At 32.6% G+C, this 27,400-nt stretch overlaps 2 protein-coding genes across 4 annotated transcripts; both read left to right on the top strand.

Annotated features, from left to right (window-relative positions):
* Positions 1-6,076: 6,076 nt before the first annotated feature.
* On the top strand, positions 6,077-18,973 carry LOC138938019 (insulin-like peptide 2). Its single transcript, XM_070304708.1, is given in 5 exon segments — positions 6,077-6,961; positions 6,963-6,998; positions 12,496-12,715; positions 14,671-14,730; positions 14,957-18,973. Coding segments are annotated over 5 exon segments (639 nt in total). The 5' UTR covers positions 6,077-6,826; the 3' UTR covers positions 15,145-18,973.
* On the top strand, positions 15,073-26,359 carry Ir76b (Ionotropic receptor 76b). Of its 3 annotated transcripts, none has more exons than XM_070304706.1 (9): positions 15,073-15,162; positions 20,768-20,841; positions 23,428-23,604; positions 23,766-23,992; positions 24,071-24,180; positions 24,504-24,697; positions 24,889-24,994; positions 25,117-25,306; positions 25,460-26,359. In XM_070304706.1, exons 2-9 carry the CDS (start codon positions 20,797-20,799, stop codon positions 25,965-25,967), a joined length of 1,557 nt encoding a protein of 518 aa, XP_070160807.1. In that variant the 5' UTR covers positions 15,073-15,162; positions 20,768-20,796; the 3' UTR covers positions 25,968-26,359. The 3 variants fall into 3 exon arrangements, with proteins under 3 accessions (XP_070160807.1, XP_070160806.1, XP_070160808.1); XM_070304705.1 differs by lacking the exon at positions 15,073-15,162 and adding an exon at positions 20,114-20,335; XM_070304707.1 differs by lacking the exons at positions 15,073-15,162; positions 25,460-26,359 and adding an exon at positions 20,114-20,335 and having other exon boundaries at positions 25,121-25,239.
* Positions 26,360-27,400: the final 1,041 nt, after the last annotated feature.

The following is a 27,400-nucleotide window of genomic DNA, read 5'->3' as shown; positions in this document are numbered from 1 at the left end:
TGCATTTTTTATATTTTATTTGTACATATCTCCACTTTTCCTTCAATTCCCATATTTTCAAATCATATATGATTATTTGAGAAACAAATGTAAGCAGCAAGTCGAAGTAAATACTATACGCTTTTGTTACAACTAATATTATATAATATATTCATAATTTATAATCTATTTTCAAAAGCTATTATATCTTTATTAATATTAATTTTAAACTTTATGAAGATTTCTCTTTAAAAGACATATTCTAGGTATATAAACTTTACACATATAGAAAAATGTTTATATACTAACGATATTATAGTAAAAATCAAATCTCAATTATGCTTATCGATTTTGTAGTATCCGAAGTTTTATAAACATATAGATAATATTTATCACTTTTTTCAAAGCTTGTTCGAAAGGTCATCGCCCGATCGTCAATTTAGTCCATGCATTACTTGCAACTTATCGATTGCAGCACGAAAGCAAGCCGTTGCGGGTTATAAAGTAGCAAAGTAATGAATCAAGCTGGCTTTCATGTTCATCGGATGCCAGACTGTTGAAACATCATACAACATGCATGTGAAAGTTACAAGACTTTTACCCTATCGCGCCCCTCACCCACAGACGAAACATATTAACGCATTGGTGTGTGTATGTGATGTAAAAAAGCTCCGTCCGATAAATATGGAAATGAAAACGCGAAGTTTACAATATATAGGGTGCCTGCGAATTATTCCCAATTTTATTTCTTATTTTATAATTTCGATATACGGGAAGTATGTACATGAGTACAAAATTATTTTTTTTTATTACTTAAGTTTATACACATATATTACATTAAATATATATTATTTTTATCATGTCTTTTTTTTAAATCAATTTTAATTTAATACTATTAATTTCTAAAAAGTGTTTAACTTTTTAAAAATATTTATATTATATCCGTGATGCTGAAAAATGTTAAATTTATTTCAAAAACTTTTTCAGATATCATATTGCAAGTTAAAATATATTATATTTTACTTGGAGAACAAGGATATCTTTTTCTAAAGATTGATAAAAAAAGATATACAAAAATATTTGGAGAATTCATTCATGTAAAATTAAACCTGTGAAGAAAGAGAGAGTTATTATTAATTATATTTAAAAATCATTTTATGCAAAACTTTAAAGCTTCTTATCTGATTTTTAAATCATATGAATCACGAAAGAATGCGGACAAATGCGCTGTTTTTACACGGCCGAATCCTTCGTTCGTAAACACTATTCTATCAAAGATATATGATACTGGTTCATGCTTCAAGCGGGATTTACATCGTCGAATTTTCTAAATGGATCTCAATTATTAGAATCTATATTAAGAACAACTAAATTAGATTCCGTATTGCCTGCGAAATCCGGCGAACTGGTAACTGGATGTGAAGGTTAACGTGTTAATCGACCTCGAGACGACCGCTTGCTGGACCGAGCGACTTCGCGACGCGACGAGCCACGCCGCACCGCCCAGGAAGCCTGAAGACGCTCGTTGACCCATTATAGCTCGCGAAATTCTGTTCTAATCAAAAACAATGTCCTTGGTAAGTCACGCCGGCTCAGCCCGAGCGTCTGTAAAAGCGACGCCGGTGTTCCATTTAAAAATTCCATTTCGGAGCGCTATTTTAGGGGGATCTAAAAATTTCCGATCTAACGATTCCATGAAAAATATCTTATTTTTAATATCTGATTTAATATTTAAGACAAAGTCTATTCCCTTTTCCCTGCCATCGAATGTCAGAGATCTAAGATACATTTTTATAAGAGGCGTCTTGGAAATGTCATTTGGTACTGTATATTATTAAATAGCTGTATCGATATTGTGTTCTAAAGATTAGTTATTAAATATTTAAATTATAAGAAATATTTCACAGATAGGATAAAGTTTATAATGTTCGAAAAAGTATTTTGAATTATATGTTAAAACAGGTGGAAAAGCAGAAGAGTAGGGAAATACAGTATATAATTAACTGAATGCAGAAAAACACAATATATGTATATCTTTAAATATTATCTATAATATCTTTTGTTTAACGTTAGATTTATGAATTAGGTATCAACTACAAAATCATATGTACGATAGTCTTATGTCAGGGTTACTAAAATTCATTAATAACTTAAATAATAACTTAAATAATAACTTAAATAAAAATTTAAATTAATAACTTAAATAAATAAAATAACAGCAGAAAATTACACAAACGCATTGCCTAATTGAACGTCATAGCGTGGTTCGCTATTGTGGAACAAAGTAAGTAACGGCGACCCTTTCTTGAATCCGTGGACCGAAATCGGCCGGCGCGAGGGTGCAAAATGAGGGTTGTAGGAGGGAGTTCACGGTTGACCGCACGGCCTTCCGTATGCAAGCGGCATTAGCCGTGTGCCGCGCGATTAAGGGAAGTTGACAGGTAAGCCGGTGCTTAATGAACACGTCTCCGTTACTCAGTATTACCACTGGCGAGCTGAGTGTTTATAAGGGAGGCGGCCACCTTTTCGGCCACCATAAGACGCACACGCATCATCGAGTAACAATCACCGGCACATGTGTACGGTAAGTACCACGCCGATCTTTCGCCACCTTTTACTCCGCGCAGGTAGGGACGAATCACACAGTGTTGTGAAATACACACACGCACGTATACTTATCGATCTTTAATTGTATATCAAACGGCAATTAAGCGCGATTAAGATCTGAGTTACATAGTTTACTGTAAGATCGATCTTTTCGCGTCTTTGCATCTTATTCACAAATAAAACAACATTCCCGTTAATTTTTATTTAATTATAAATATGTGTATTTAAAATATTTATTTTTCTTACACTATAATGATATAATTTTTGAAATATCAAAATTTGACAGCATGAAGCACATATTTAGGATTTATACATTGGTCTATCATTTTGATATTGTTAAATTTAAATATCATAGATATATTTTACATCCACAATGAATTGATATAGTATTAAATGTTATGAATGAATAAGATTTGATGCCGCCCTTGTGAAGATAATTAAAGATTTCAAACTAGTTGCCAATAACGTCATCATTCATAAAAATGCGTTTTATTCGACTTTTATTTATTTTTATTTACGTCATTATTTCTTTATCTCGTTTACTTTTATTTCATAACACATTTAATATTTATATTCCGGTATGTCATAATTTTTTTGTTTTTTTTCTTATACGGATAATACTCTCGTCGTCTCTGTGTCTACTGAATCTTGTAAACTTCTTCCGATATTTATGATGCAGGCTGCTCGTTCGGGCAATAAATATTGTGCATCGCACCATACGATTTCTTACAAACAAATATCAGAGCAAAGCCAACTATATGTATACCATGCTAATGTCACGAGTGAAAGCCACGCTAGCCTTTATCGATCACGATCGTTGACCGCGTCATATAAGGTGTCTCGGTATTTTTTCTTCAGTCTTTGTTGTGATCGCGATTAATTGAGCGTGTGCGTAAAAGTTCCCTTAATGTCATATATTTCGAGGAAATTTCTCTACAGTCTATTGTTATAAATCCAAGTTTACATAACGCGATTCCGACGGAAATTCGAAAAAAGTAAATTGATAAAAATGAAAATAAAGGCAGCAAACAACAGCCACGAACAAGGCTGCTTATTTACATATTCATTACATTACATTATCTATCTAAGAATAAGACGACGAACGGATCTATTTTAGGTTTCAAACAGTTAATCGTGAGAGTGAATCCGAAAAGAGGGCGTCTTATATTCTTCGGGATATATATCAGGATATATCTCTTATAATTTAAAAAAAATAGTAGTAATGAAGATTTTTTTTAATAATAAATTTAGAAAATTAATAAAAAATTGATAGCAAAATTAAATTCATATTATTTTTGATAGTCATGCATTATATGCATCACTAGACATGTGATTTTCATATAGCAACCCTTGTAAAAAAGTTAATGCATAGTGAATAAAACGATCTAAAGTTGTGTTAGATATAGCTCTCTATGTGAGAGGATAAAAGGCATATGCACTCCACTACGTTGTGAAAAAAGCTTGACTGGATAAATCAGGGTAGCGAATGAGTAACGTCACGCGAAGCACGATATACCTGAAGATTCTTCGTATTACCGCAATTCCTTACGATTAACTTATCATAAAATCACGTTTTTATACATTTATTTCCAAGTTTATTTCTTAGAAAATAGCTCGCCAAAGAGACTCTCTACTTTCCCAATTTAATAAACTTAATTATATCGCCAGTATATTGCGCTACGATTTACTAGCAGAATTAACTATAATTCTATTTAAAATATTTTTTTTTTTTAATATATTATATTTGTATTATATTTAATTATATATAATAGTTTCTGATCACGTGCTTAGTAATGGGTTCCATTAGGGCTGGCCGATGGAAGTAGGACAGCAGTACTTTCCGCTTACGAAGACAATTGCCCGCGTATAGCGTTATTCCGTTGACTCAATTGCAGGACTTGTGATCGTTTAAGGAGAGGGTAGTTAGAGCAAGTACTCGCAGATCGAGATCATTATCAGAGAGTAAAGTCTCATAGAAGAAGTACAGTCGCTAAGAATATCGAAAGATTTCGCGCGCTTAGAGAAAAATCTCGACAGCTTTTAAACTCATTTATCAGAGTCCTTAATATTATAAATTATCGTGTAAAGACTATGTTATTCTTTATATTTAAATCTGAAAGAGATAATTATTATTTATATATTGAAACTTAAGTTACTTCGTAACTTAATAGAACGCTTACAACTTACGTGATTTTATGCTACATGGAACATGTGTGTGAAAAAGACGCGTTTCTGCCCGCGGTGCGGCAAACAGTGACGATCGCACCGAGGAGAATGCACTGACAATGAGAGTACATCCGTACGATCTGGTTGTGGCACGTGTTCGCAGACAACTGTCCAGACGCAATTGGCCGTCTGCGGAGGCTGGAAGAATGCGGGACAAAAAGAAACTCCGTCCGACCGGCCGGCCGGCGGCTTTTATCTCGCATGTCTCCTCACACCTCTCGTGTACACGACCCCTCTCGATAAAGGTCATGCAATTTGAAGGCGATCGTTCGTAGACGCTACGACCCCTCGAATTCTTCTCGATCAACCGCGAGAGAAAGAAAGAGAGAACGATCTGGCGAAGAATGTAGAGAGACGGAGGAACAAGAGAAATTAATTCGTATTAAGTGCATCGATGAGTGCAGTCACACCGCGGCTTATCATAATCCATCGTCCAACGTGGAAATTTTTCCTTAATCGCAAATACACTTTTTCATCGAACAGTTCTATTTCTATTTGTATTACTTCGTCGATTTCGCGATAATAGTTTATTAATTGCAAATTTTTTTTTTATTAATTAGCAAATCGCGAAAATAGATGTAATTATATAATAACAAATATTAAAATTAAAATTTACATCACAATTACATTACAAATATTTATATATCTATTACTCAGAAATATAAATGGCAATAGTGAAAAGTAATTCATCTTTTGCTTGCGAAAATAAATTCGCGTGTGTGTGAAAAAAAGGTAACTAGTGATTATTTCTTTTGCACGATAATAACCAGCTTGATATCTTTATCGAGCAACGAGATATGAAATTTTCTTATGTATATATATATGGAGATTTTTCTATTGCAATATACATGTATCATATATATGCTTTCTTATTCATTTTTGTATATACGACAATGAAAGAAAGATGTTAATGTATTAACTATACCTTAAATATAATTCGATCAAGCAGATTACACGCAGTGCCAATCTTTAAGCACTCACGTCACCCAATTAACGGTTAAACGATGATGTGTGATCTGCATTCGATCTTCGACAGAATACAGAAATAAGACACGTCGCTCTTCTTGAGACCGATTGTTTCCCTCACTCGTCACTCTCCCTCCTCAATCTGTTTACTTTCTTTCTTGCTATCCCCCGACCACACTTAAAGGACAGCAAGCACGGGAGAAGAAAGAAAGAGAGAGAGAGAGAGAGAGAGAGAGAGAAAGAGGGATGATACGAGCCACCTTATACTAGTTCATCAGCAACCTTCTACCGAGACGGAGAACCGAACCTCTCTCAGGGGACAGGTCTTCGTGACAATTGCGGTCAATCAGGCTGGCATTGTCAGAAACGTGACCGCACGTTCCCAGTTGGAAGAGCCTGAGACGCTCGTCGGCGACCGAGCGGTCCAGACGTGCCTCGTCGATCTTCTCAAAGAGAAGCATCGGATCTGTGCCCGCGTCATCGATTACCACCTGCCGATTCTATCAGGCTGCAAAGAGAGATCCTTCGGTTCGAGGCATAACAAGATCATTAACGAAGGATCAAACCTGAATCGAACGAGATATACCCGAGGATCTCACTAAAATAAAGAACGCGCAACTGCATCGGGGATATTTTCGTCGGAGAAAAAATTCCGGGAGAGAGGAAAAGTACACGGCTGTGATCCACGAAACCTAAATACCGAGCTAAGAATATTAACTAGTGTACATTGTGTCAGCTTTAGCTCCGACGAGCCTGCGAGATCGGTGTGGATCTGGAGAACCAAAGAATCCAGATACACAAGAGTCGCACGACGCTTTGGCGTCCGGGACAATCACGGACGGGTCCTCTGCTATCGATCGATCGATTGCAATTACTTTCGGGATAGAAAATAAAGAAAAACGAGGAGAAGAAAAAGACGCACAAAGTGCTCGTGGACGGGCATCAATGCATCCCAGACAGTGGGAAGGGTTGATTTTGCCGAGAAGCCAGCATTGTCTCGAAACGGTGGTCCGTTATCGTCTACGGAATATTTCATGATCGTTTCCCCATGAGAGAAACCAGCCACGCTATCGTCATTGCGATCGTCATCGTGATTACATCTCACCTACTGCGTCCGCGACATTGTCCGGCGTTGTCCGAGAAAAAGTACCAGACTGTGATACTACCCCGTGTGATAGAGAAATCGTCCTTGTGATCCGTGTTTTACCTCACCGTACTCAGTAAGTCTCTCGCATCCTGTCAGCTCCTTTTGCCTTTAATGTCGTTCTTATCGGAAAGATGTGTGCTCTCTTCTGCGTAAAAACTAATTATAATATCCGAGAAAAAGAATACTCTCTCTTCCGTGAGAGCTGAAGATAGATCCGTTCGATACATATGCTCATTTTATTACTCAATTCTAGTATTTAATTTTTCTGGTTTTTGAAATGAAAAAAAAAAAAAAAAATAGAAAACATATTTTTTATTCCTGCAATTAAATTTAACTATTATGGGAAAATTGATATATCTGACACAGCTCCTATCTGTGGATGGACTTACAACTGGCGCAATATAAAATAATGCTTCATTGAAATATACTGTACCTATAAAGACTCTATTCAAGTATATATATAAAATTATTATTCTGATTGTAAATTTTCGATATCTCTTTGAGTTAAATTTATCGCGTTAAATATCCAGTGTTGTTTTTATTTTACTTCAATTTGAGATAACGGCTTAATATTTGTTGAAAATAAGTCAACTTTGTGCTCGTGCATTTGATAATAAAACTGAGTAAGATATTTTAGCTTAACGTAGACTTGTCTGAATATATATCGACTTATCTGTTTTATCTCTTCCAAAACACATTTTAAAACTTTAAAATTTTTAATTATCGCAAGAAAGAGCAAATTATCTCAAATTATTCGAGTACAAGCGGCTGCCACTAATTCTTGTAATGCATAACCGTTTCAAATATTATATGAGACCTGCTCTAATTGATGCACATGAGCGCAACATGCTTGGTGCTCGTGTACCCTGCAATTGTATTATTAGAGAGTGCATCTGCCTCTTAAAAGTGCCTCGTTGCTTCAGCTCATTTCTTCAAATTATGCGTCAGCCCGAATTACGCGGCGCCGATTACGGAGAAATTAACGCGAGTATTGCGTCATTAAAATTAAATTAATCTTCATGACTTTGATAGTTAATTCTTAATCTCCTAGTATCGTTGATCTTTCTTCGTAATTGCTGAGATACGCATAAAAAGTACGCGAGAACACTTTTTCCATTACTTACATTTCACGCATGATTTATAATATGTAAATGTATACTATCGTTAATCGATATGCTGCATAGAATTGCATAGAATTCTGTATATTACGGAAATGTGTTTAATTAATTACAATCACGTTGATTACACGTTTAGTAATATCGGAAAAGTATTTCGATAAGAGGTGATCTTTTATCTTTGTTTTTAATTTCAAGACAGAACTATGCGATTAGTTTATTAAATATTATTAGTCTTTCTTAAAAACTTATTTTTAAAATATTTACATATATTTTTCGTTCTGGCAATTGTGATTGTATTCGATCAGACTGGATAGATTTTTTTAAAATATATAAATTATGATATATACGTATAGTTCTCTAAATCAGCAGAATTGCACATATGTTATAGACGAACTCCGACGAGATTAAATCAAAATAAGTTTTTATCATTCATAATTCACACAATAGAATGATGCTGATGATTCTTCATCGGTCTCTTATATCATAATTTTTCCTCCCTGTTTTTTTATTTATATAAAATATCCGAATAAAATATGATTTCTATATAGAATAATGCCGAAATAATCAACAATAGTGATCGCAGTCAATGATCAGTTTATGTTACATTTATATTCATTAATTTACTTACAAAATATCGTTATTTATATAGGGAATTGTATATACACAACAAATAACAAATCAATTAAAGATAATGAATGCACACGTCAAAAATTGCATTTGTTGCATTATGAAATGTATAATTTTTTTTTTAATTAGACTTTCGTAAAATTAATCGAGAAATTCATGCGGTTTGATTACAAAACGGCGCGATCGAGGCGATTTAGAACCTCAGGATTTTTCAACTATTCTTTTTCGCACCTGTCTGCATAGTCGCGAGAAAGCGGGAAAGTTCCCTTGCCTACGCGATCGCGCTCTAATCGGAAAAGTCGATCACCCCTGGCCGATTCGCACTCGATCGGACGTAAGCGCGTTTTCTCATAAGTGCGTATAAGTACAGCTCGTTTAGTATCTTTCCGAGTGTTATATACACGTGTTTATACATTGTTACTCGTGGTGTCTGTCGGCGGTACTTCGCAGATAATAATAAGAGAAAAGACGAAGACAAAAATAGAAGTGCACCAGTCTTGCGAGAGACAGCAGACAAGAGAGAGATAGAGAGAGAGAGAGAGAGAGAGAGAGAGAGAGAGGAAAAGAGATCAAAAGAGAATAGCTCCAGATTGATGGAGGAAAGGGAAAGCGATCAAGACAAACGAGTCCTCTTTTCAATTTACGGGACTTTTCGCTATCGTGAAATGCGTCTCTTCTCGAGAACGGGAGAATCTATGTAGTTCGGTACTCTGTTTACAATCATTGAAGGCGCCAGACGAGAAGCCAATGAACGGCATACACGTTATTATCGATACGTATAATTGTTGTTCAATCTCATTTTATGGGAAATTGAAGCGGTGCGATACGGCCTGATATCTCACTTCATGCGCAAAATAATGCGAATTCAAAGAAATCGGTAAATTATTAGTCGATCTGAATTGACAAAATTGTAATATTCAAAAAAACGAGTGCGCGCGAGAAAGTGCATTAGATAATATCTTAAATCTATAATAAAAGATAATATCTTAAATTTATCCGTTCCGAAAGATTTTCCATCTCCCACTCTCCTCTCCTGACTTTCCATTCCCCTCTATAAAAAGGAAATTAGTTTTAAATTAAGCTAGTCTTCTTAGAAATTATATAATGCCTCGCTCCCAAATTGGATTACCGCATTGATATGGGATATTTAGAATAACGGGATATCATATACCATGTACGGACTAATTATCGTCGATAAATGAGGCCGATACATTTTTATTTGTTTTGCGCCCACGACGTGTCGACGGCTTGCGATCGCGCTTATCATTTTCGCGGTGAGATATCACGAGTCTCGGTTGTTCGCGTTCGCAAAACACAAACATAGTTATTTACCTCGTCCGGGTTCTATATTTTGCCGCTTGAGAGACGTGCGATCTTTTTCAGACCGACAAAAGTGAATCATGCAAAAAATCGCGCAGTTCCTTTCATACGGACAAAGAAGGATTACAGATGAATTGCTGTTTTGGATATTTAAAAAAGATTTGTGTACCAGAATGCAAAATTTTTATAATCTTAAAGTATACATGAGAAAGAAATTTTAAAGTAGATATTACAAATAACTTATATAAAAATTAATTCGCCAATTTTAAAGGCAAAGTATTGATCCAGTTTGAAATCCTATTTCCATATTCAAAGTTTTATAAGCGTGAATATAATTAAATAGTTCAATCAATTCATCGGCGCAATAATGCTTCTTTCGAATTGCAAATGTATGCGTGTTTTCAGCGCTACTAATCGCGAGGAAAAGATAAATAATGTTAGATAATTCAACATCAACATGCGTCGTTTCTTTCAGTTATTGCTTGATGTTGAACGCTAATTTCTATCGCCTCGATGCGCCGGAAATAGAAGTGGTCTGCCCTATATTCGCGTTACTTATTTTAAAAGAGGCAAATCAATGTGTCTGCTGCGGCAATGACTCTGGCAAACCTAATGATATGACATTTGCGAATCGATCGCGAATAAGTTCCATCAATCTTGAAACGTCAAAATAAAAGTGCATTATATTTTTGACGGAAACTTATATAAATTAAAACTAGACCAACATTGTCAAGATTAAAAAGAATACCGATATACAAATGACAATATTGTATCAAAAGCATATTTAGAATCGATTTTTAGTAGTGAAAATATCGAGACACTGATAATTGTTATTATTTAATTGTAAGCTATTGGAAATGAAAATTTTCTCTCTGCGAAATAAACTTTGAAAGGATATTTATATAATAAAGAATTATTCATTCATTAATTCAAAAGACATTTTAATTCAAAGCTCAATTATTGATCTTTCTCGACATTTTTGTTAAAAGAAGAGTTTTTACTTTCAAATTCAACAGAAATAACATATATGTATACATGTCTATCTCCTTATACAAATTATCGACATAACATCAATTTTTTTTTTTTTTTTCGAATTTATTCTAGATAATTCATTTTTTAAATACCATCATACATCAATAACACTTTGTTTGTTTTAAAATTTTGGACATTGTAAAAAATGTACGCGTTAATTATTGTTATCTAAATGTATTACATTATGTTTTCGTACTAAACTCATGGCCTGATTTTCATTTTCGTTGATAACGTGACTAATCGAATATAATGTAGCCTGCAAAACAAGTCAACATGGTTGTAATTCAATCACATAGGGTATCATTATTGGGAGGCTACATTTTTGAAGTAAATGCACAAGTATCATTAACCTATCACAAGCAAATTTAAATATTATTTTAAATTACTAGAATTTGTATTTGCGTACAGATGCCTGTGCACTGTAAAACTTTTGTATCTCTTCAAAATACAATCTACATGCAATTATTTGTTTGTTTGAAACAATGTTGTTTCACAAACATAATCGAACATTCGATAAAATACATATATTGAATGTCTCCGAAATTATCTGAAGAGACACGAAATGAACATGCACGTGCGATACCGTAAAATAATAAGAGGACCTCCGCGTATCGGTTTCCACTTGATTGCGATGTAACATAATTATACTGGCGCTTAACGTGTGACCAAAGGTCGCTATCATGGACAAAGCACACAGAAAAGCCTCTTCTCTTTTTCTTATTCTATCGGAGAAGATTCCCGTCGCGACGTGATTGCATGACACGCGCGAACGAAAATACGCGATCTGTCTCTCTTTTTCTTGCGTTGCGAGATTTATATTTAAATGAGAGATATCTAAAAATAGAGGCACACCCTATCGCTGGAATGCCGCGGCACTATATACCCGCATTTAATTAAACCCGATACGTAAACAGAGGCAACATTGAGGTTTCTTAGACGATGAGTGGCGTCCATTTCTACGCTTAAACGGCATCGTGTCACCTACATAGACAGTTAGAAAAATATGTCTAAATAAATATCTCTGTGCTGATGTGTCGAATAAAGAGTCTAAACATTACATATACGCCAATATATGCATATATAATGAGGCATTATTTTAGTAAACAATCCGGCCCGCGAGTGTTCCAGATAACTTCATTTTTAATCGTTTAGTCGAAGGCTGCGCGATGACACCGATAAATGATCGTTGTCCACAATTTCCACTCATTTCTAATTAACACATTATTTACTTACGTTTTATAATCTGTTTTTTCTTTCTTAAAATCGTTTCCAACATAAACAAAAGTTATATTTTCCTGATATAAATATAATATATTCCTTCCTTTTGATTTTCTTAAGTTATCATAATTTAATTTTTTGAGTTTAATTTTTTATTCAAAAGTAATTACAACAAAATTAAAATAATAAATATGAAAAATGACATCCAGTCTCGTGTATACGTTTGCATAATTAAATGAAAATGGTTATTTTCAGATGTCCGCAAATCGATTGAACGTGCTTGTGACCCTAATGATCGCCATTGCGTTCCTTGCAACCGAATCAGGAAACGCACAAGCGGACGGTTATCCCCAATTTAATCCGAAACGACCCACCATGAGCGTGCCGCAAAAATATTGCGGCAAGAAGCTTTCTAATGCTCTACAGATAATCTGTGATGGCGTGTACAATTCTATGTTTAAAAAGAGTGGTCAAGGTGAGTATAAAAGCTAATCGATAACGAAAAATATTTTTTTTCCTCGTTTCCGACATCGATATCAAGTGACGGATAGGATACATATACCGGTAATGGATCATTAATGAACAAAGACTAAATTTGCCTGTTTCTGTAACAATGTTAAGTAATGTATTTGTTCCTAAATATCCGCAATTTTTTCTTTATCAGATTTTAACACTCATAATTATAGCTGAAAGCGACAGTTTAATCAGCAACTTTTTTATAGATTATTTCATGTGTCTCATTGTTAATGTTCAATCATATTTCACATGATAAATAGGAAAATATAAATCTTAATTATATTGTTTTAATTGGTATTCATAGATTATAAATGTCAAAGGAAAAAATTGAACTATTCTTATTAACATAATATATTGATACAGCACAGACGAACACACACACACACACACACACACACATCTATTCTGTTATTAGAAATCATAAAAAAGAGATAATTTTAAGGAATATGAAATATTCATTATTGACAACTTTCCACTTTGATCATTATATAAATGATTTGCGAAAGCTGCATTCTCGAATTTATCGATGCAATGATTTTGCGCGCATACAATCATGTCAATAATATTTAGAAAGTTAATAATAGAGAGAGGAAGAATTAAATATGAGAGATAAATATTCAGGAAGATTTCTGGCGCACGCACGATGGCAGTCTCTCCGTTACAAAATTTGCCTTTGTAATGCAACGATTTGGTCATTAATATTAATGCTGTTCGCATTCCTTCTTTCCCGATTAACATCACCCGTGATGGTACGGCGAATATTTCATAATGGAACTAATAATGGAACTACCGAGATAATCCCGTCGTCCAAATGCCAAATTATCAAATATATGTTTGGTTATCGCAAGATTTATTTAAATGTATAAAAATATCCATTAAATATTTTACAATTTAAGATACATTTAATAATTATAATATCAATTGCATGAATATATAAAACAAACCGTTTGAAAATACAAATAACGTTTAATTTGTTCTGAGTTTATAATTGAACGGCTCAATATAAGAATGAGGTCAGTTAGTAATTTAAAATGTTCATTTTAAATACAACTTTAAGTGAACGTTACAGGCTACGAGTTGCTTCCAATTATGAGAGAATTTTTGCTTTAGACCCGACAATTTCTTAATAGCTCCTCGAGCACGATATTATACGAAAGGCGATTAAGCATACGATCAATCTCTGTGCCCACAATTAACCAAGTAATCGCCACTTTGTCGCCGATGAATAATGCATGTAAGCTTGCATTACGTATTTTCGAGCGGAATCATCTAAATCAACAGAGGCACTCTTCATAATTGTCAACTCTTAAATACGCCAATAATTAGAGGCATTACATTTTTCAGTAATATTTTTATTCTCTGGTTCAATTAGCATTTTCATCAAAAACAAATGTGAGAATTTACATCGAAAATTTACATAAAACATTTTCGGATACATAAAACGATTTATCGCAGAGCTTAATCGGTCAAATAGATCTATATAATCTGACATCGAAATCTAGATGTACCTGTACGATTTATTGACAATCGTGGAAAGCAAATTCTGGTCATTTACGTCAAATAATATGTCTTGTATGACATGCAAATATAAAGATCCACTATTTTTTTCTAAAATGTTCGAACCGTGCCAATCAAAACCAACGCGTTTTTATATCAAATATGATATATAGGATTAGCATTTCGTGTGTGCGTGTGCTATCAAGTTGGATCTCAAACTCTCTCTGTTAAGATTAATTGATTTTTACTGACATATTATATTTGTAATTCATTTAAAATATTAAAAAAAATTTATCTTACTTTTCATATAAATTAGAATTAATTGTATGTATGTATGTATGCCTTTTCTAATTTATTATCGCTAAGAAAGTTTTGAGATTTTTAAACAACAATATTCTATTTTGATTCCTTTCACAGCCCGGGAAGAAGCGAATACCGGCCACAGGGATATCAACTTTGACTACGTACGCACCCAAGGTACGATCTTGAAAATGATTGTAAAGAGAGCTTTGTCGAAAATCTCAAAACTTTCTTAGCGATAATAAATTAAAAACTAGATATTTAAGAGAGAAGAAATTGTTCAGTTAAATCGATGGTGCACGCATATATATATATATATATATATATATATATATATAGAGCATGTTTAGAATAATACGATCTTTTTACGTTATCGATATAAAAGTTCACGCTTTCCTTTCAGAAATGGAGATGGCCGATTACCCGTTGGCTTACGAGTTTCCCCCGTTCCTACCCCGAGCAAGAGCACGGGGGATGCTGGATGGACCGTTCGCCGGTAGACGCTATCGAAGGGAATCGCATGGTATCCACGAGGAATGCTGTCTTAATGCGTGCACGATAAGCGAACTATCCAGCTATTGCGGTCCCTAAGCGCGCGTCCGGAAACCGGTAATCCTTTGACCTCCGCTTTACCGCTCGTTCACCATGCAACCGAATAATCTTAGACACACGCGCGTATATCCATATACTTACATACAGACATACACACAGACAAATACACACACACACACACATCACATATGTGCAATACATGTTTGGAAAGTTTACCAGTTGCATCATCGCTCATGCTGGAGACTGACTCGTGATAATTATGTATACATTTATGTAATTTTATGCGGAGAAACTGATTTCTCTCAACGCATGATCGTGTGCGGGATTGTATTATTTTCTTCATGATTTTCTAAGGACAAAGAGACAGCGAAGAAAAGACAAAACTCGAAAGAGACATAGAGTCTTAAAAAACGAAGTATATAATCACCAGAAATCTTACGTTCTTCAAATTAACTATATTTGTCTAAAATTATAATAACTTTTTTGTGATTGAGAATGCTTTTTATATATCATAATTATATAGTAACATAATTATTGTATAGGTAATTTAGAAACAAAATCTATTTAGTCGGATTTAAGTTTCTTCAGTTTGTAAGCCCCGATATTTATTTGAATATTTGACATAACTCTCTTCCTTCGCTTACTCTATGATCATGAAATAATTAAAGCAAAGTTCTCGAAATGTTTGACAATTAACTGCATTATACGTATAAAACAACATTCTAATCAAAATTATTTTACCTAAATTGTTGACAATTTAATATAATAAATTGAACCAGAGATATTATGGTCTAAATTTCATTTTGCTTCTATAAATATAATCCTTTCGCTATAAATGTGCACATTGATCAAGAGCTTTGAATCACGGTTTACAGATAAGCTATGATACACAATCCAAAAGTGTAAAAGAAAAGATTAACGATTTCTCGAAAAGACGTCAAATTGCAGTGAAATTAAATATTTATACAGCATACAACTTATAATTGTACGCGATATTTATCATATATTTTTTACGATCGAAACAAACAGCATCAATGCTCATATTTTGTGAATCAGTCTGCGAAAGTTAAATTGGTAAAGAGAATCAACGTGAAAAAAAGGCAAGAAACCAATCGCGATCTGTAGATACCACGTATATATCTAGCGTGTCATCTCATATAATTATACTGGCGATCATCGTGCGACATATATGAAAAGTAAAAAAAGCACCTGTCGACGATATCACGCGACTTCATGCTTGCCACGAAATTAATCTTGGACTTAAATATTGGACTGTATTTTTTAGTCTGTTTTTTTTTTCCGTTGAGTAGCATCGAATGACGCGCGTAAGCGATTCTTATATACACGAGTAATTGCACCTTTCTCATTTTGATCGACAAGGGTTTTTGCGTACACATTTTACATTTCGACGACTCTACATACGCGTGCATCGTTGTCAAATGTCCTGCTCGTGAGCTAAGCGTTGAAAGATTTGTCGTAATTATCGGGGGATATAGTCTCAATTCGCATGGTGATTTCTGACGACGAAGCGCAGAAGAAATAGCTCGATAGCCATTAATTTCTTGTAATAATTCCTTCTCTTTTTTAATACCAAACTCGAAATCCGTTAAGCAACGCGAAACGTGAAAAGGATCATCATCATGAACGGATGTCGTGTTTACTATTTTACTCTGTAGCTTATTTTTAATCAGTTATTTTTAATCTGCCAGAGGCTGTGACAAATTTCAATGAGCACTCCACGATTATACTCTCTGCGCGCGCGCATATGGTGATATTATTCTCTTCTTTATAGAACATGTATACTCAATAATTATGTATCCTATTTTCGAGGGAAGGACCAAGGTAGAGTGCGCTCGCGCAAAACGATCGGGAAGCTCAGATTATGTAAATCGATGTATCGCTTGTAGTGAAATATGTGAGCAAGATCGATTGACACTTTGCAAGGCGATCCAAATGAATATTTTTGACTAACTTGGGTACTTCAAGCTGTGCAGTAAAAAATAATTTTAATGAGACAATATATATTAGTAAAACGATATAAGCCGAAATTACGAAAAAATTTTATGATTATTTGATGATCGATTTAGGTTTAATCGGGCGACAGAAAAGAATGACGAATAAGAGAAAATATTTACCGTGAAATATAGTATATTGTTGTAAAGGAAGAGAAATTGGGATAAATTAGGGAGGCACACCGTGAATCGAAAAACTACACTCGCCGATCATTTGTTCGAGAAGTTTTATAATAATATCGTTTTGTTCTTTCACTGAAATAATGTTAACTTTTGTGACGTATTGAGTGATCTCTAAATCGCATGCCATTAATCTCGTCACGCACATCTAGCATAAGAGCACGTACCATTCCGAATTATATATTGTCATCACCGAAGAGTTATTTTAATGCTTCTCCTGCGCGATTAACTGAATCTGTATCGTAGGTAAAGCTGTAAACAGCGAATCGCTAATCCCGAATAATTTGACGTAATCCGTCTCGTCACGATTCGTGAGGGAAATTCGGTAACATGCAAATTCGAAAAAAAAAAGAGTACATTTTCTTTATCCAATTTTTATAATTTTTACAAAAAGCGCTTTAATAATTTTTAATCAACATTTTATAAATGATTTTGACTTTTTTAAAGGAATAATAAAAAAAGAAAATCAAAAAAATTGACTTTATTCTTTAAAATTTAGTTTTTCTAATCTCGACTAAGATTAATTATTTGATATCTTTCGAATTTAGAAAGTCACCGAATTTTCGTTATAATCATAATATCATTTCCATGCGCGCTTCTCGCCTACTCGCCGTTGGATCTCTCAGTGAATAATGCGACAAGATGATGATAACCGCCAAGGTCATAAGTTATTGATTAGATGAGAGTCATCGTAATCACGTTTATCATATTCATCATCTCGAGATTAGTCCTATTTGCCGCGTTAGCGCCGTTATGATCATTTTTATCATTTCTCATTCTCTCGTCATCCCTTGTCATCGTTATAATGAGATGTGATCTGTATCGCTAATGTTGCTGTCGAGCTTGCTTCAGTACATTTCGACCGCGTTTCTCGCGTGCTATTTTCTTTACACTCCCATCTGTCCCCGTTTCATTTTGGCAATCTCCCTCATGCGATGATTGTAATATAATACGGAAACAAGTAAGGGTTGAGACACACGATGAAATAGCGAAATCAGATATAAACGGTAAGGGATAAAGTTTACAACGTACAATAAAGTAATCACACTTATATCGATCAATCGATATCACGAGAGACATACGGATGTGTAAAAAAAAAAAAAAATTAGACGAATAATTTTACCGAGATTGTATAGAAAAGGATATTCAGTGTGCGATCAATGCAAAATGAAATAAAATTTGTGTAAAATCTATCCGGAGCGTAAGCGAATATCCGTTTTTTATATCCGTATTATTTATCGATAGACTATTTATGCTATTTGTTTTGTGTCTCAATCCTGACAAGTCGCTCGATCCTGTGCGGAAACGCGGTGGTGCTTTTTGCTGCTGCGACTGCGAACGAGAGACAAATCAGGTGCTCCGGCGAGAGGAGCGGCGATATATAGTACTATATATTATATATATGTAGGAAACAGGAGATGTGATTTGTATATTGAGATGTACTTCAATTTAACGATGAACAATGAAAATCGTTCCCAAGAAGAACTGTTCTCTTTTTTTCTCGATCACACCCACACCTCGTTTTATTTCCGTAACATTCAATAGAACAAGGATGATTAATCTCAATGATCTTAATTCTAGTTGACGTTAGACTTTTACACGCCGGTATATGTGCACGTCCTATTAATAATATCACTATTAATTTCCTCTGACAGATGATTCACATGATTATTTGCTTAATGTTACTAATGGTACATATATTGATCGCATATATATCTTCTAACGCAATAACCTTCATGACTGATATAACAGTACACTTGCATGAGAACTTTACATCCCGTTCGCAAACATTAATCTTTCGATTTATCTATGAAATATCATATATGCAAATGTCTCTCGCTCTATTGCTAATTGCTTTATATTACTCTAATGTAAGCATTAGAAATATTGGAAAAAAAATATTTATAACTATTGTTAATTATCTCTAAGATTCCTCTTCTATGCTTGATAATGGAATCTTGAAATAAAGAATGATTAATAAAAGAAATAGATCCACATAAAATTGTCTGTTTCGTTCTTATCGCCCGGAGATCGGATCAGACAAATTTTACAAAGTTAGAAAGTTAAAGCACAAGACTGCGATAGATATATGTATTGTGTAAAATATTAGAGTTACAACTTGCGTGACACATGAAAATGATACACGTGTCTATTTGTCTCATCATATTTAATACTATCAATCAATCACTCAATATCATAATCATAGATACTGAAGAAACCTCTATCCCTTTCTTTTTTATCCACATCTCAATAGATATCTATCTATTACTCACATACTAAAGATCTTGAGAGAAAGATATCTATTAATCAATTTCATATAAAAAAAGAAGATATATAGTCATATTTGACTATATTGAAAAAAAAAATACAAAATGTATAATTTTAACAATGATAACAAATGTAACAATAATCTTGGAAAACATAGCATAGAATTATCGAATTTTTCTACTTGTCACAAACATAGACGCAAGATATAATTTCATCGATTACTACATCAGTGAAAAGAAATAAATAAACGTAAAAAAGACTTGTAATCACCTGATTATCAATTATCATACCTGATTTTCACAATCAACGAAATCAAAGTAATGATGTAGATTTCAATGAAAAAGAACAATTCATCAACCTCTGTAAATTAATAGAATCTCTGACAAGATAACTACTTGGATGTATTAGAGGGTTAACGGCGCCCGCGCGTATAGAACATCATCGTGGTTTTCTGTTAGGCCTTTTCCCCTCTTTAACGAACACCTTCAACAGTCGCGTGACACGCTGACATGAAACGGCTCGTCACTATATTGCTGTCGTTCAAGTCAGAATGACTAGACAAGTGTCAGTATCGATTCACCTGGCTGCTGGTTATGCCACATTATACAAAGCATTTCCGATTATGGGAAATGCATGAGAAGATTTGCTGATCAAGTTATAAAATGAATAAAATGTAGTGCGGATACATCGTTGAAGAATGCACAACTTCCAACAGTTTTTACTTGACACGTTTATACTCGCGACTTTTTGCCACAGCATCTACGGGCAAAGTAAGCTTTTTGTCAATGAAATAATTATATTTAATTAATATTTGTTGAAATTTATATATATATATATATATATATATATATATATATATATATATATAAATTATTTATTATAATTTCTCATTCAAATATGTTAAAGATATACACGTAAAAAAATAGATTAAATATAAAGATATGGAAGTTAAGTCGATAACAAATAAAAAGTTTTACAAGAATATCTTTTTTTTTTTAACAATAAATTATAATAAAATAAATATAATTAAATACAGAATTTATTTTTTGTTTGTGTAATAATATTTTAACGTTAAAACTAAGAATTAAATATATTTAAAAAGTAAAATGATTAAAGCTTGACTAAAAACTGGAAAGACACATTTCATGCAGTTCGACGTATCATTATCCTTAATTTTATGAAAGTCAATATTATGTTTTCAGATGTTACGACGACTAACGAACAAAGCTCTATGGAACCAATAATACCTGCAGAAATGAAAATAACGTCATGGAATGTAAGTTTAATTGTTATAATTATGTATGATTAGAAACAAGTAACATTTATAATAAAACGTATTTAATTTTTGAGAAAAAAGAAAATTGTATATGATTAATTACAAAATTCTTGTTCTTGCCATTGTTTACATCAATATTTCGTGATATATAGATAATTATATATATATATATATATATATATATATATATATCGGAATCCGTATAATTAGAGTAATAAAGTTAATAATAAATAAGTAAACTTTTGCTATTTACTTTACGCGGAATCAAAATGATATTTAATTATATCAAAGGAAAATAGCGTTTTTTGATATAATAGAGACAGACATAACGTCATTTATATACTTTGACGAAACTTATCAACATTCTCCGAACAAAAATTATAAAATAGTGTCACACTTTCTAGTTTACTAACTAAAAAAATATTTAAGTGCAATTTACTTTTAATCAGCGTATGTGGCAGTTATTTTGCCATGTATCTAATTATAAACTTTAATTTATACGCAAATTATTTTAATACACAAAACTTACATTATTGAAATCAAGAATTGATCCAAAATTAAATATTCTAATAATAATAATAATAATTCTAGTTACGAATTGGCAAGTGATTATCATTTTGATAGTGCGAATATATTACATGTAAGTTTATTATAGAATATTTTATTTTATTACGCCCTTCATACATGATGGCGCATTAAGTGCACATCTGTACGATGTCATTTCGTAATGCACGATAAGAATATGGCGCAAATGTCACAATATGACATTTCCAACAGAAAATATATATTACATCTTTATTACACAATAAAAAAATAGCCTATGTATTTCTTTTACGATGATTATTGACTGCATTTATGTATTTGTTAAGTATAAGATTCTTATTAACCATACAATTATCGATATTAAAAATTTATCTTTTTGAATGTCTCTTCTCTACAATCTTAATTATTACAATATTAAGAAAATAAAAAATAGAGATTAATTAAATAAATATTAATTAATTTTTTTTTAAATATTAATTTATGTCCACCTGCGTAAGTACTTCGCTTGTCAAAAAAAGAATTACACTGGATAACCCCCTTGTGTCTTTTTTCAAAATCTTACTTATTATAATACGTATTGAGAAAATAAAAAGTAGATTAATCAGGTAAACATTAATTAATTCTTTTTCAAACTTTATTTAATGCCCACACACGCATATCTCGCATATTAAAGAAAAATTATACTGAATAATATATAGAAAAAACTATTTATGAAAAAAGGATCTATCACTATGTCATATTTCAAGTGACAATCCGTCACATGATTTATTGATCACTGACAAATCGTCCTACTTTTCTATATTGACGATGTGAAAAACCTAGAATTACAAAAACACACGACGTAAAATCGTCTCTCACCTTGCACATAAATTCTATCCTCTAACATTGAGAGCTAATTTTACTGTGGAAGTGCATCATTCTATGCTTCCTTTATTCTAACTACATTATTGTTTTTTTTAACTAGTACAGTCATGCTAAATAATACATAAATGCGATAAAGTTTAAAAGAAAATTAATTATAGCAGGACAGAATATGGTGCAAGAAATGAGACACTTTAATTGTAAAAAAAAAAACAAGAATAGATAATAATGATATCAATCACAATTACATAATTTTCATTTATCAACATCTTTTTTTTTAAATATGCGCGTTAAAATTTATCTACATCATATTCCTATAATTTAAAATTTTCTATGATGAAATGTTAACAGACAATAATATTTAGAATATTCAGTACACAAAAAGAATTAAAAAATAATTATCGCGCCGATTGTACAATATATGCAGCTAACTTTAAAGATGATCTAATACATTTTTCGAAAATTTCGAGATTTGTGATTTCTGTTGAGTATTAAATATATTTAAGTTTCTAATTTCTCTAAAAGTCTCATATAATCAGAAGTTGAATAGTGTACCTTCCTGATGGCATCGCGTGTTTTGCGTGCCGTGGTAAACAAAGAGCGCTAATCGAGTAACTAAGCATGCTATTAGAACTGTTATATTACGTGAGTCTCGTGGCTAGTAATAAGGTTTGCCGGGGGAAAGGGTATATATGAATGTGTATTTCGCGACATGTCGCGCATCTTGTAATCTTATATTAACGTATTCGTGCAGGTCGATATCAAACGTTAAAATGTACAAACATTTAAGCGAGAGCATATGCAATTAATCGTGCTCGGATCATGACATTGTAATAACAAACGTGCAAAAATAATAATTAAAATAACGTTCAGAGCGTCTAAGCGCTATTGTGGCATTTGATATCATATGTAGTGGTACAGGAGAGTATACACGCCTACCTTTTTAGAATAATATTTGATAATACATGAGATAATATTAGACAATAATAAAAGATAATTACGGGTCTTATATGAAATAACAAATGTTATATTTAACATTCGTTAAATTTTATCTCGCAGAATTTTGAAAAATTTTCATCTTTATTTTTAATGTTAAATATAACCATTGTTATACATTTGATAAGAATCGCAATTTTATATTTATCCTAAGCTACGTAACATCGATTGCGACTATTGTTATAGGACATGCCGTTTTCGGGGTTAGTGCAAGAGAATGGAACGTGGGTGGGAAAAGGTTACGCGTTTTACTTGCTCGAACTGCTTAGTTCCAAATTAAATTTCTCATATACTATTATACCGCCTAAGCAGCAGATACTAGGCAATGATCGAAGTGGAATACTAGGTTTACTCTACGAAAAGGTAAGGTACTCTTTGTCATAATTGATTAGGGAATTATTCTTAACTATCTTCTCCATGCATAATCAAATGTAAATTAAATTTTCCTTAATAAAATTACTTGAATAAACAATATTAATATCTAAATTGTCGAAAAACAAAAATATAAATTCCCATTTGTACAGAAAGTGGACATGGCGGTGGCTTTTTTACCTATTTTACCGGAATTACGCAAGTATTGCACATTCAGCATACCTTTGGACCAAAGCGAGATGACGGTGTTGATGAAACGACCTCAAGAATCGGCAACCGGTTCAGGACTGCTCGCACCATTCGACACAACTGTTTGGCTATTGGTACTCATCGCGGTGCTTTTCGTAGGACCCGTAATCTACATTTTTGCCAAGCTTAGGTTCGTCAAGAGTTATGAAGAACAAGCAAAAAAACATATTTTGACACAACTATTCTTGATATTATCAATATCTTTTAGAGCGAAATTATGGAAAAACCCTGACTCTGAGAATTATGGCTTGTTTGCTTGCGTATGGTTTGTGTACAGTTCCTTGTTGAAACAAGGAACGAGTATAATTGCGACTACAGGTATGCGACTACTACGAGCATTTAAATAAAAAGATCTTAATTACTACGTCATTTGTATGTATCTGTATTCTCTTAGGAGTTATGACTCATTTGCGTGCACGACAATTCTATTTTATAATGTTAATGTGCATTTGCACATATTCGTCGTTTAACTCTTGTATACTTTTTATACGATTATTATCAGCATATATTACATTTTCATAATAATATAAAACCGACAAATATATTGTAATAATATATATATAAATATCTATATATACATATGCTTTTCTTACATAATATTATTATCTTATGTTATCAAAATAAATCCATGCTGATTACAGACTCGACGCGAATTCTTTTCGCCACATGGTGGTTATTCATCTTAATACTAACGTCCTTTTATACGGCGAATCTTACCGCGTTCCTCACAAAACCACAATTTACCTTGCCAATCAACAACTTAGAGGATATAGTGCGCAAAGGTTACCAATGGGCCACTTACAAAGGACGCACTATTGATTTCCTACTTCATCAAGTAAGTCTTTTTGCAAATTTGTATCCAATCTTCATAATCGATAACATAACGTTACGTTTTTTTTGTTTCTTTTTTGCGACTTAAAACTTATAAAATTTGCTACGAGCATTTTTTTGTTACAGCATATAACTAGTGAAATATTCTTTAAACATATAGTTAACTAAACGTTTTTACATCTTAAATATTTTCAGGGTGTTACGGACGATTTGAGTTTGTTAAACACTGTACAATGGAAAGGCTACTATATTACATCGTACGAGTATCCGGTTAAATCCATTTTCAACGCTGTAGAAAAAAGTAAGTATTGCTCTAAATTTCGAAGTGTGCGTTAATATTAGTAATAGTATGTATACATATACTAGTAATAGTAATTTAATAGTAGTACTAAATAAAAATATGATATATGTATTAATCTGTAGACAGATTGTTTCTCGGGGACACTCATTACCTCCAAAGCCTAATATTCGCGAATTACATTAATAAAACGCGCAAACATATGTTACATCAGGAAAGATGTACATACGTCATTATGCCCAGTACGATCCTCGTTACCAGTAGAGCATTCGCCTTTCCTTTAAATTCTACCTTGGAGAAATTATTCAATAAACAGTAAGCATCGAATTTTCATGACGGAAAATTTATACAAACTTCTTGATCTGGTCAAATAATTCGTATAATTTAACACAAATTTATTGAAATATTTTTTTTTCTTAACAATGTGATTCAATTAATGCCTCTCAATAAATAAAACATATATTTTAGATTGATGGCTTTAGTGGAAGCCGGTATAATAAAGCGTGAAAAACAAATGAATCTACCGCTGGCGCAAACATGCCCATTGGATCTTCGGTCCAACGAAAGACAACTGTCATTTTCCGATCTGTCTCTGACCTTCAAGATAGTGGCCGCTGGTTATATAATCGCGGCGATAATCTTCATCCTCGAATGGACGATAAACATTTATAAACGAAGGAAAAGGACTGGCAGATGGTGCGTTCACACGCTCTGCTGTAGGTGGAAACGAAAATCGAAGGAATCTGTGACCCCGCAGTTGGTGTACACTATGAAGAATTCGCTCGACAAACGGACCAACTTGCAAAAAATAAGTCCGCGACCACTGCATCAGAATATTCCTATATACGATCTCGTTCCAGGAAAGAAACATAATATTAACGGACGCGATTATTATATCGTGATGAATCGCTATGGCGATCAAAGATTAATACCCATTCGCACGCCATCCGCGTTTCTGTTTCAATACACGGCATAGCAGAAAGAAATGACTTATATGTTATATAACTACTATAGGAAATTAATTGTAAAGTTTATTACACAAAATTCGGGAATTTTAATCATACAAGTGTCAAGCTATGTATGTTAAAAATTATACAATTTTCTCCCGTTCACCATCTAATAATCTATTACATTATTCCAAATAATATATCAAAGATATCCCATTTTATCTAAACAATCGAAAGTGCAACATCTCACGAAAATGCGTTTTTTAATCTTATTTTTGATCATAAAATTTGCATAAAGAGCATTAGAGAATAAATCTGGCATTAGATTCTAGAATCAAGCTCGATTTGTATTACGCTTATTGTAGTTATGTTATAGACACGATTATAAAAAGCGATCAATGTTTATAGGATGATTTTTATTATTGTATAAAGCAATAATAAAGAAGAAGTAACTTGTAAAAAAAAAAAAATTTATGATGATTAAAGACAAAAAAGATAGAAAAAAAAATTAAATAAATAATATAGCTTTAAATATTCTTTTCTTTTATATTATAGCAATATAAAATGTTTTCTTATGTATTAATTTAATTTACTTAATTAGCAGCATTAATTTAATCAACAAATATAAAATAAATTTGTTTAAATATTAATTAATTAATACATTGGAACGACAATATTGTAACGTGCTTTAAAATCTTTCACTAATTTATGTTAAAATATTTTAAATTTTTCTAAAAAATACAAGTTTCTCTGTTTTCTGTTCTTCTAAAAGAAAGTAATAAAATGTATAGCCATGGTTACAAATAAACAATTGCAATTACTTGCAACACAAGATAATAAAAAATATTTTGAGAATATTAATATACTTATCACTCAAATTTCAAATTTTGGTGTCAAATTTCATCGAATTTCTGCAACGGCCATCATATGTCTAAACATCAGCCAGTATCTGTAAGTAAATAAATAACAATATAAGTTACAATATAAAAATCAAAGCAAGCAAAATTTTAAAAATATCAACAAAAATATATGTCGATTAGAACGTATTTGTATCAAGAAAAATTAAATCAATAAATTATTTATTTTAAATAACACTAATATGCAAGCCCAATTTAGTAAATCTGAAAAAATGTTACATCAGAGAATTGCATTAGTCTAGATTCTAGATCACGCTCACACAAACGTTAAAACAACAAATGTTGCGACAGATGTTGCATTTCACTTGGTATTACAAATACTTTATATCATTTGATTGATCAAAATAAAAAGAACAAAGATTTTTTTTTATAATTGCTGAAACGCTTTCGAAGCATTTGTAACGTTAAGCGTATTCACCGTCTGCATCTGATCGCTACATTGTATGCACAATTTTATACACGGTTTATTTTGAGATTGATGAGAAAATTAAACTTTCTCATTCACTTAATTATATTATTAAATTAATTTTTTTAACGTAAGAGAC

The sequence above is a fragment of the Polyergus mexicanus genome, unplaced genomic scaffold (genome assembly GCF_030449975.1).
Source record: "Polyergus mexicanus isolate NDT 795.1 unplaced genomic scaffold, iyPolMexi1.0 SCAF_12, whole genome shotgun sequence".
Classification (NCBI taxonomy): domain Eukaryota; kingdom Metazoa; phylum Arthropoda; class Insecta; order Hymenoptera; family Formicidae; genus Polyergus; species Polyergus mexicanus.
Note: the sequence above shows the minus strand (reverse complement) of the source record. Positions and strands in the feature narration are given on the sequence as shown.

Excerpts from the sequence above, each read along its gene's own strand:
- Ir76b (XM_070304705.1), top strand. The coding sequence starts at position 20,263 with ATGCACAACTTCCAACAGTTTTTACTTGACACGTTTATACTCGCGACT. Across the intron at positions 24,181-24,503 it reads GAGTATAATTGCGACTACAG|ACTCGACGCGAATTCTTTTC; the intron begins GTATGCGACTAC and ends TGCTGATTACAG. Across the intron at positions 24,698-24,888 it reads TTGATTTCCTACTTCATCAA|GGTGTTACGGACGATTTGAG; the intron begins GTAAGTCTTTTT and ends AAATATTTTCAG.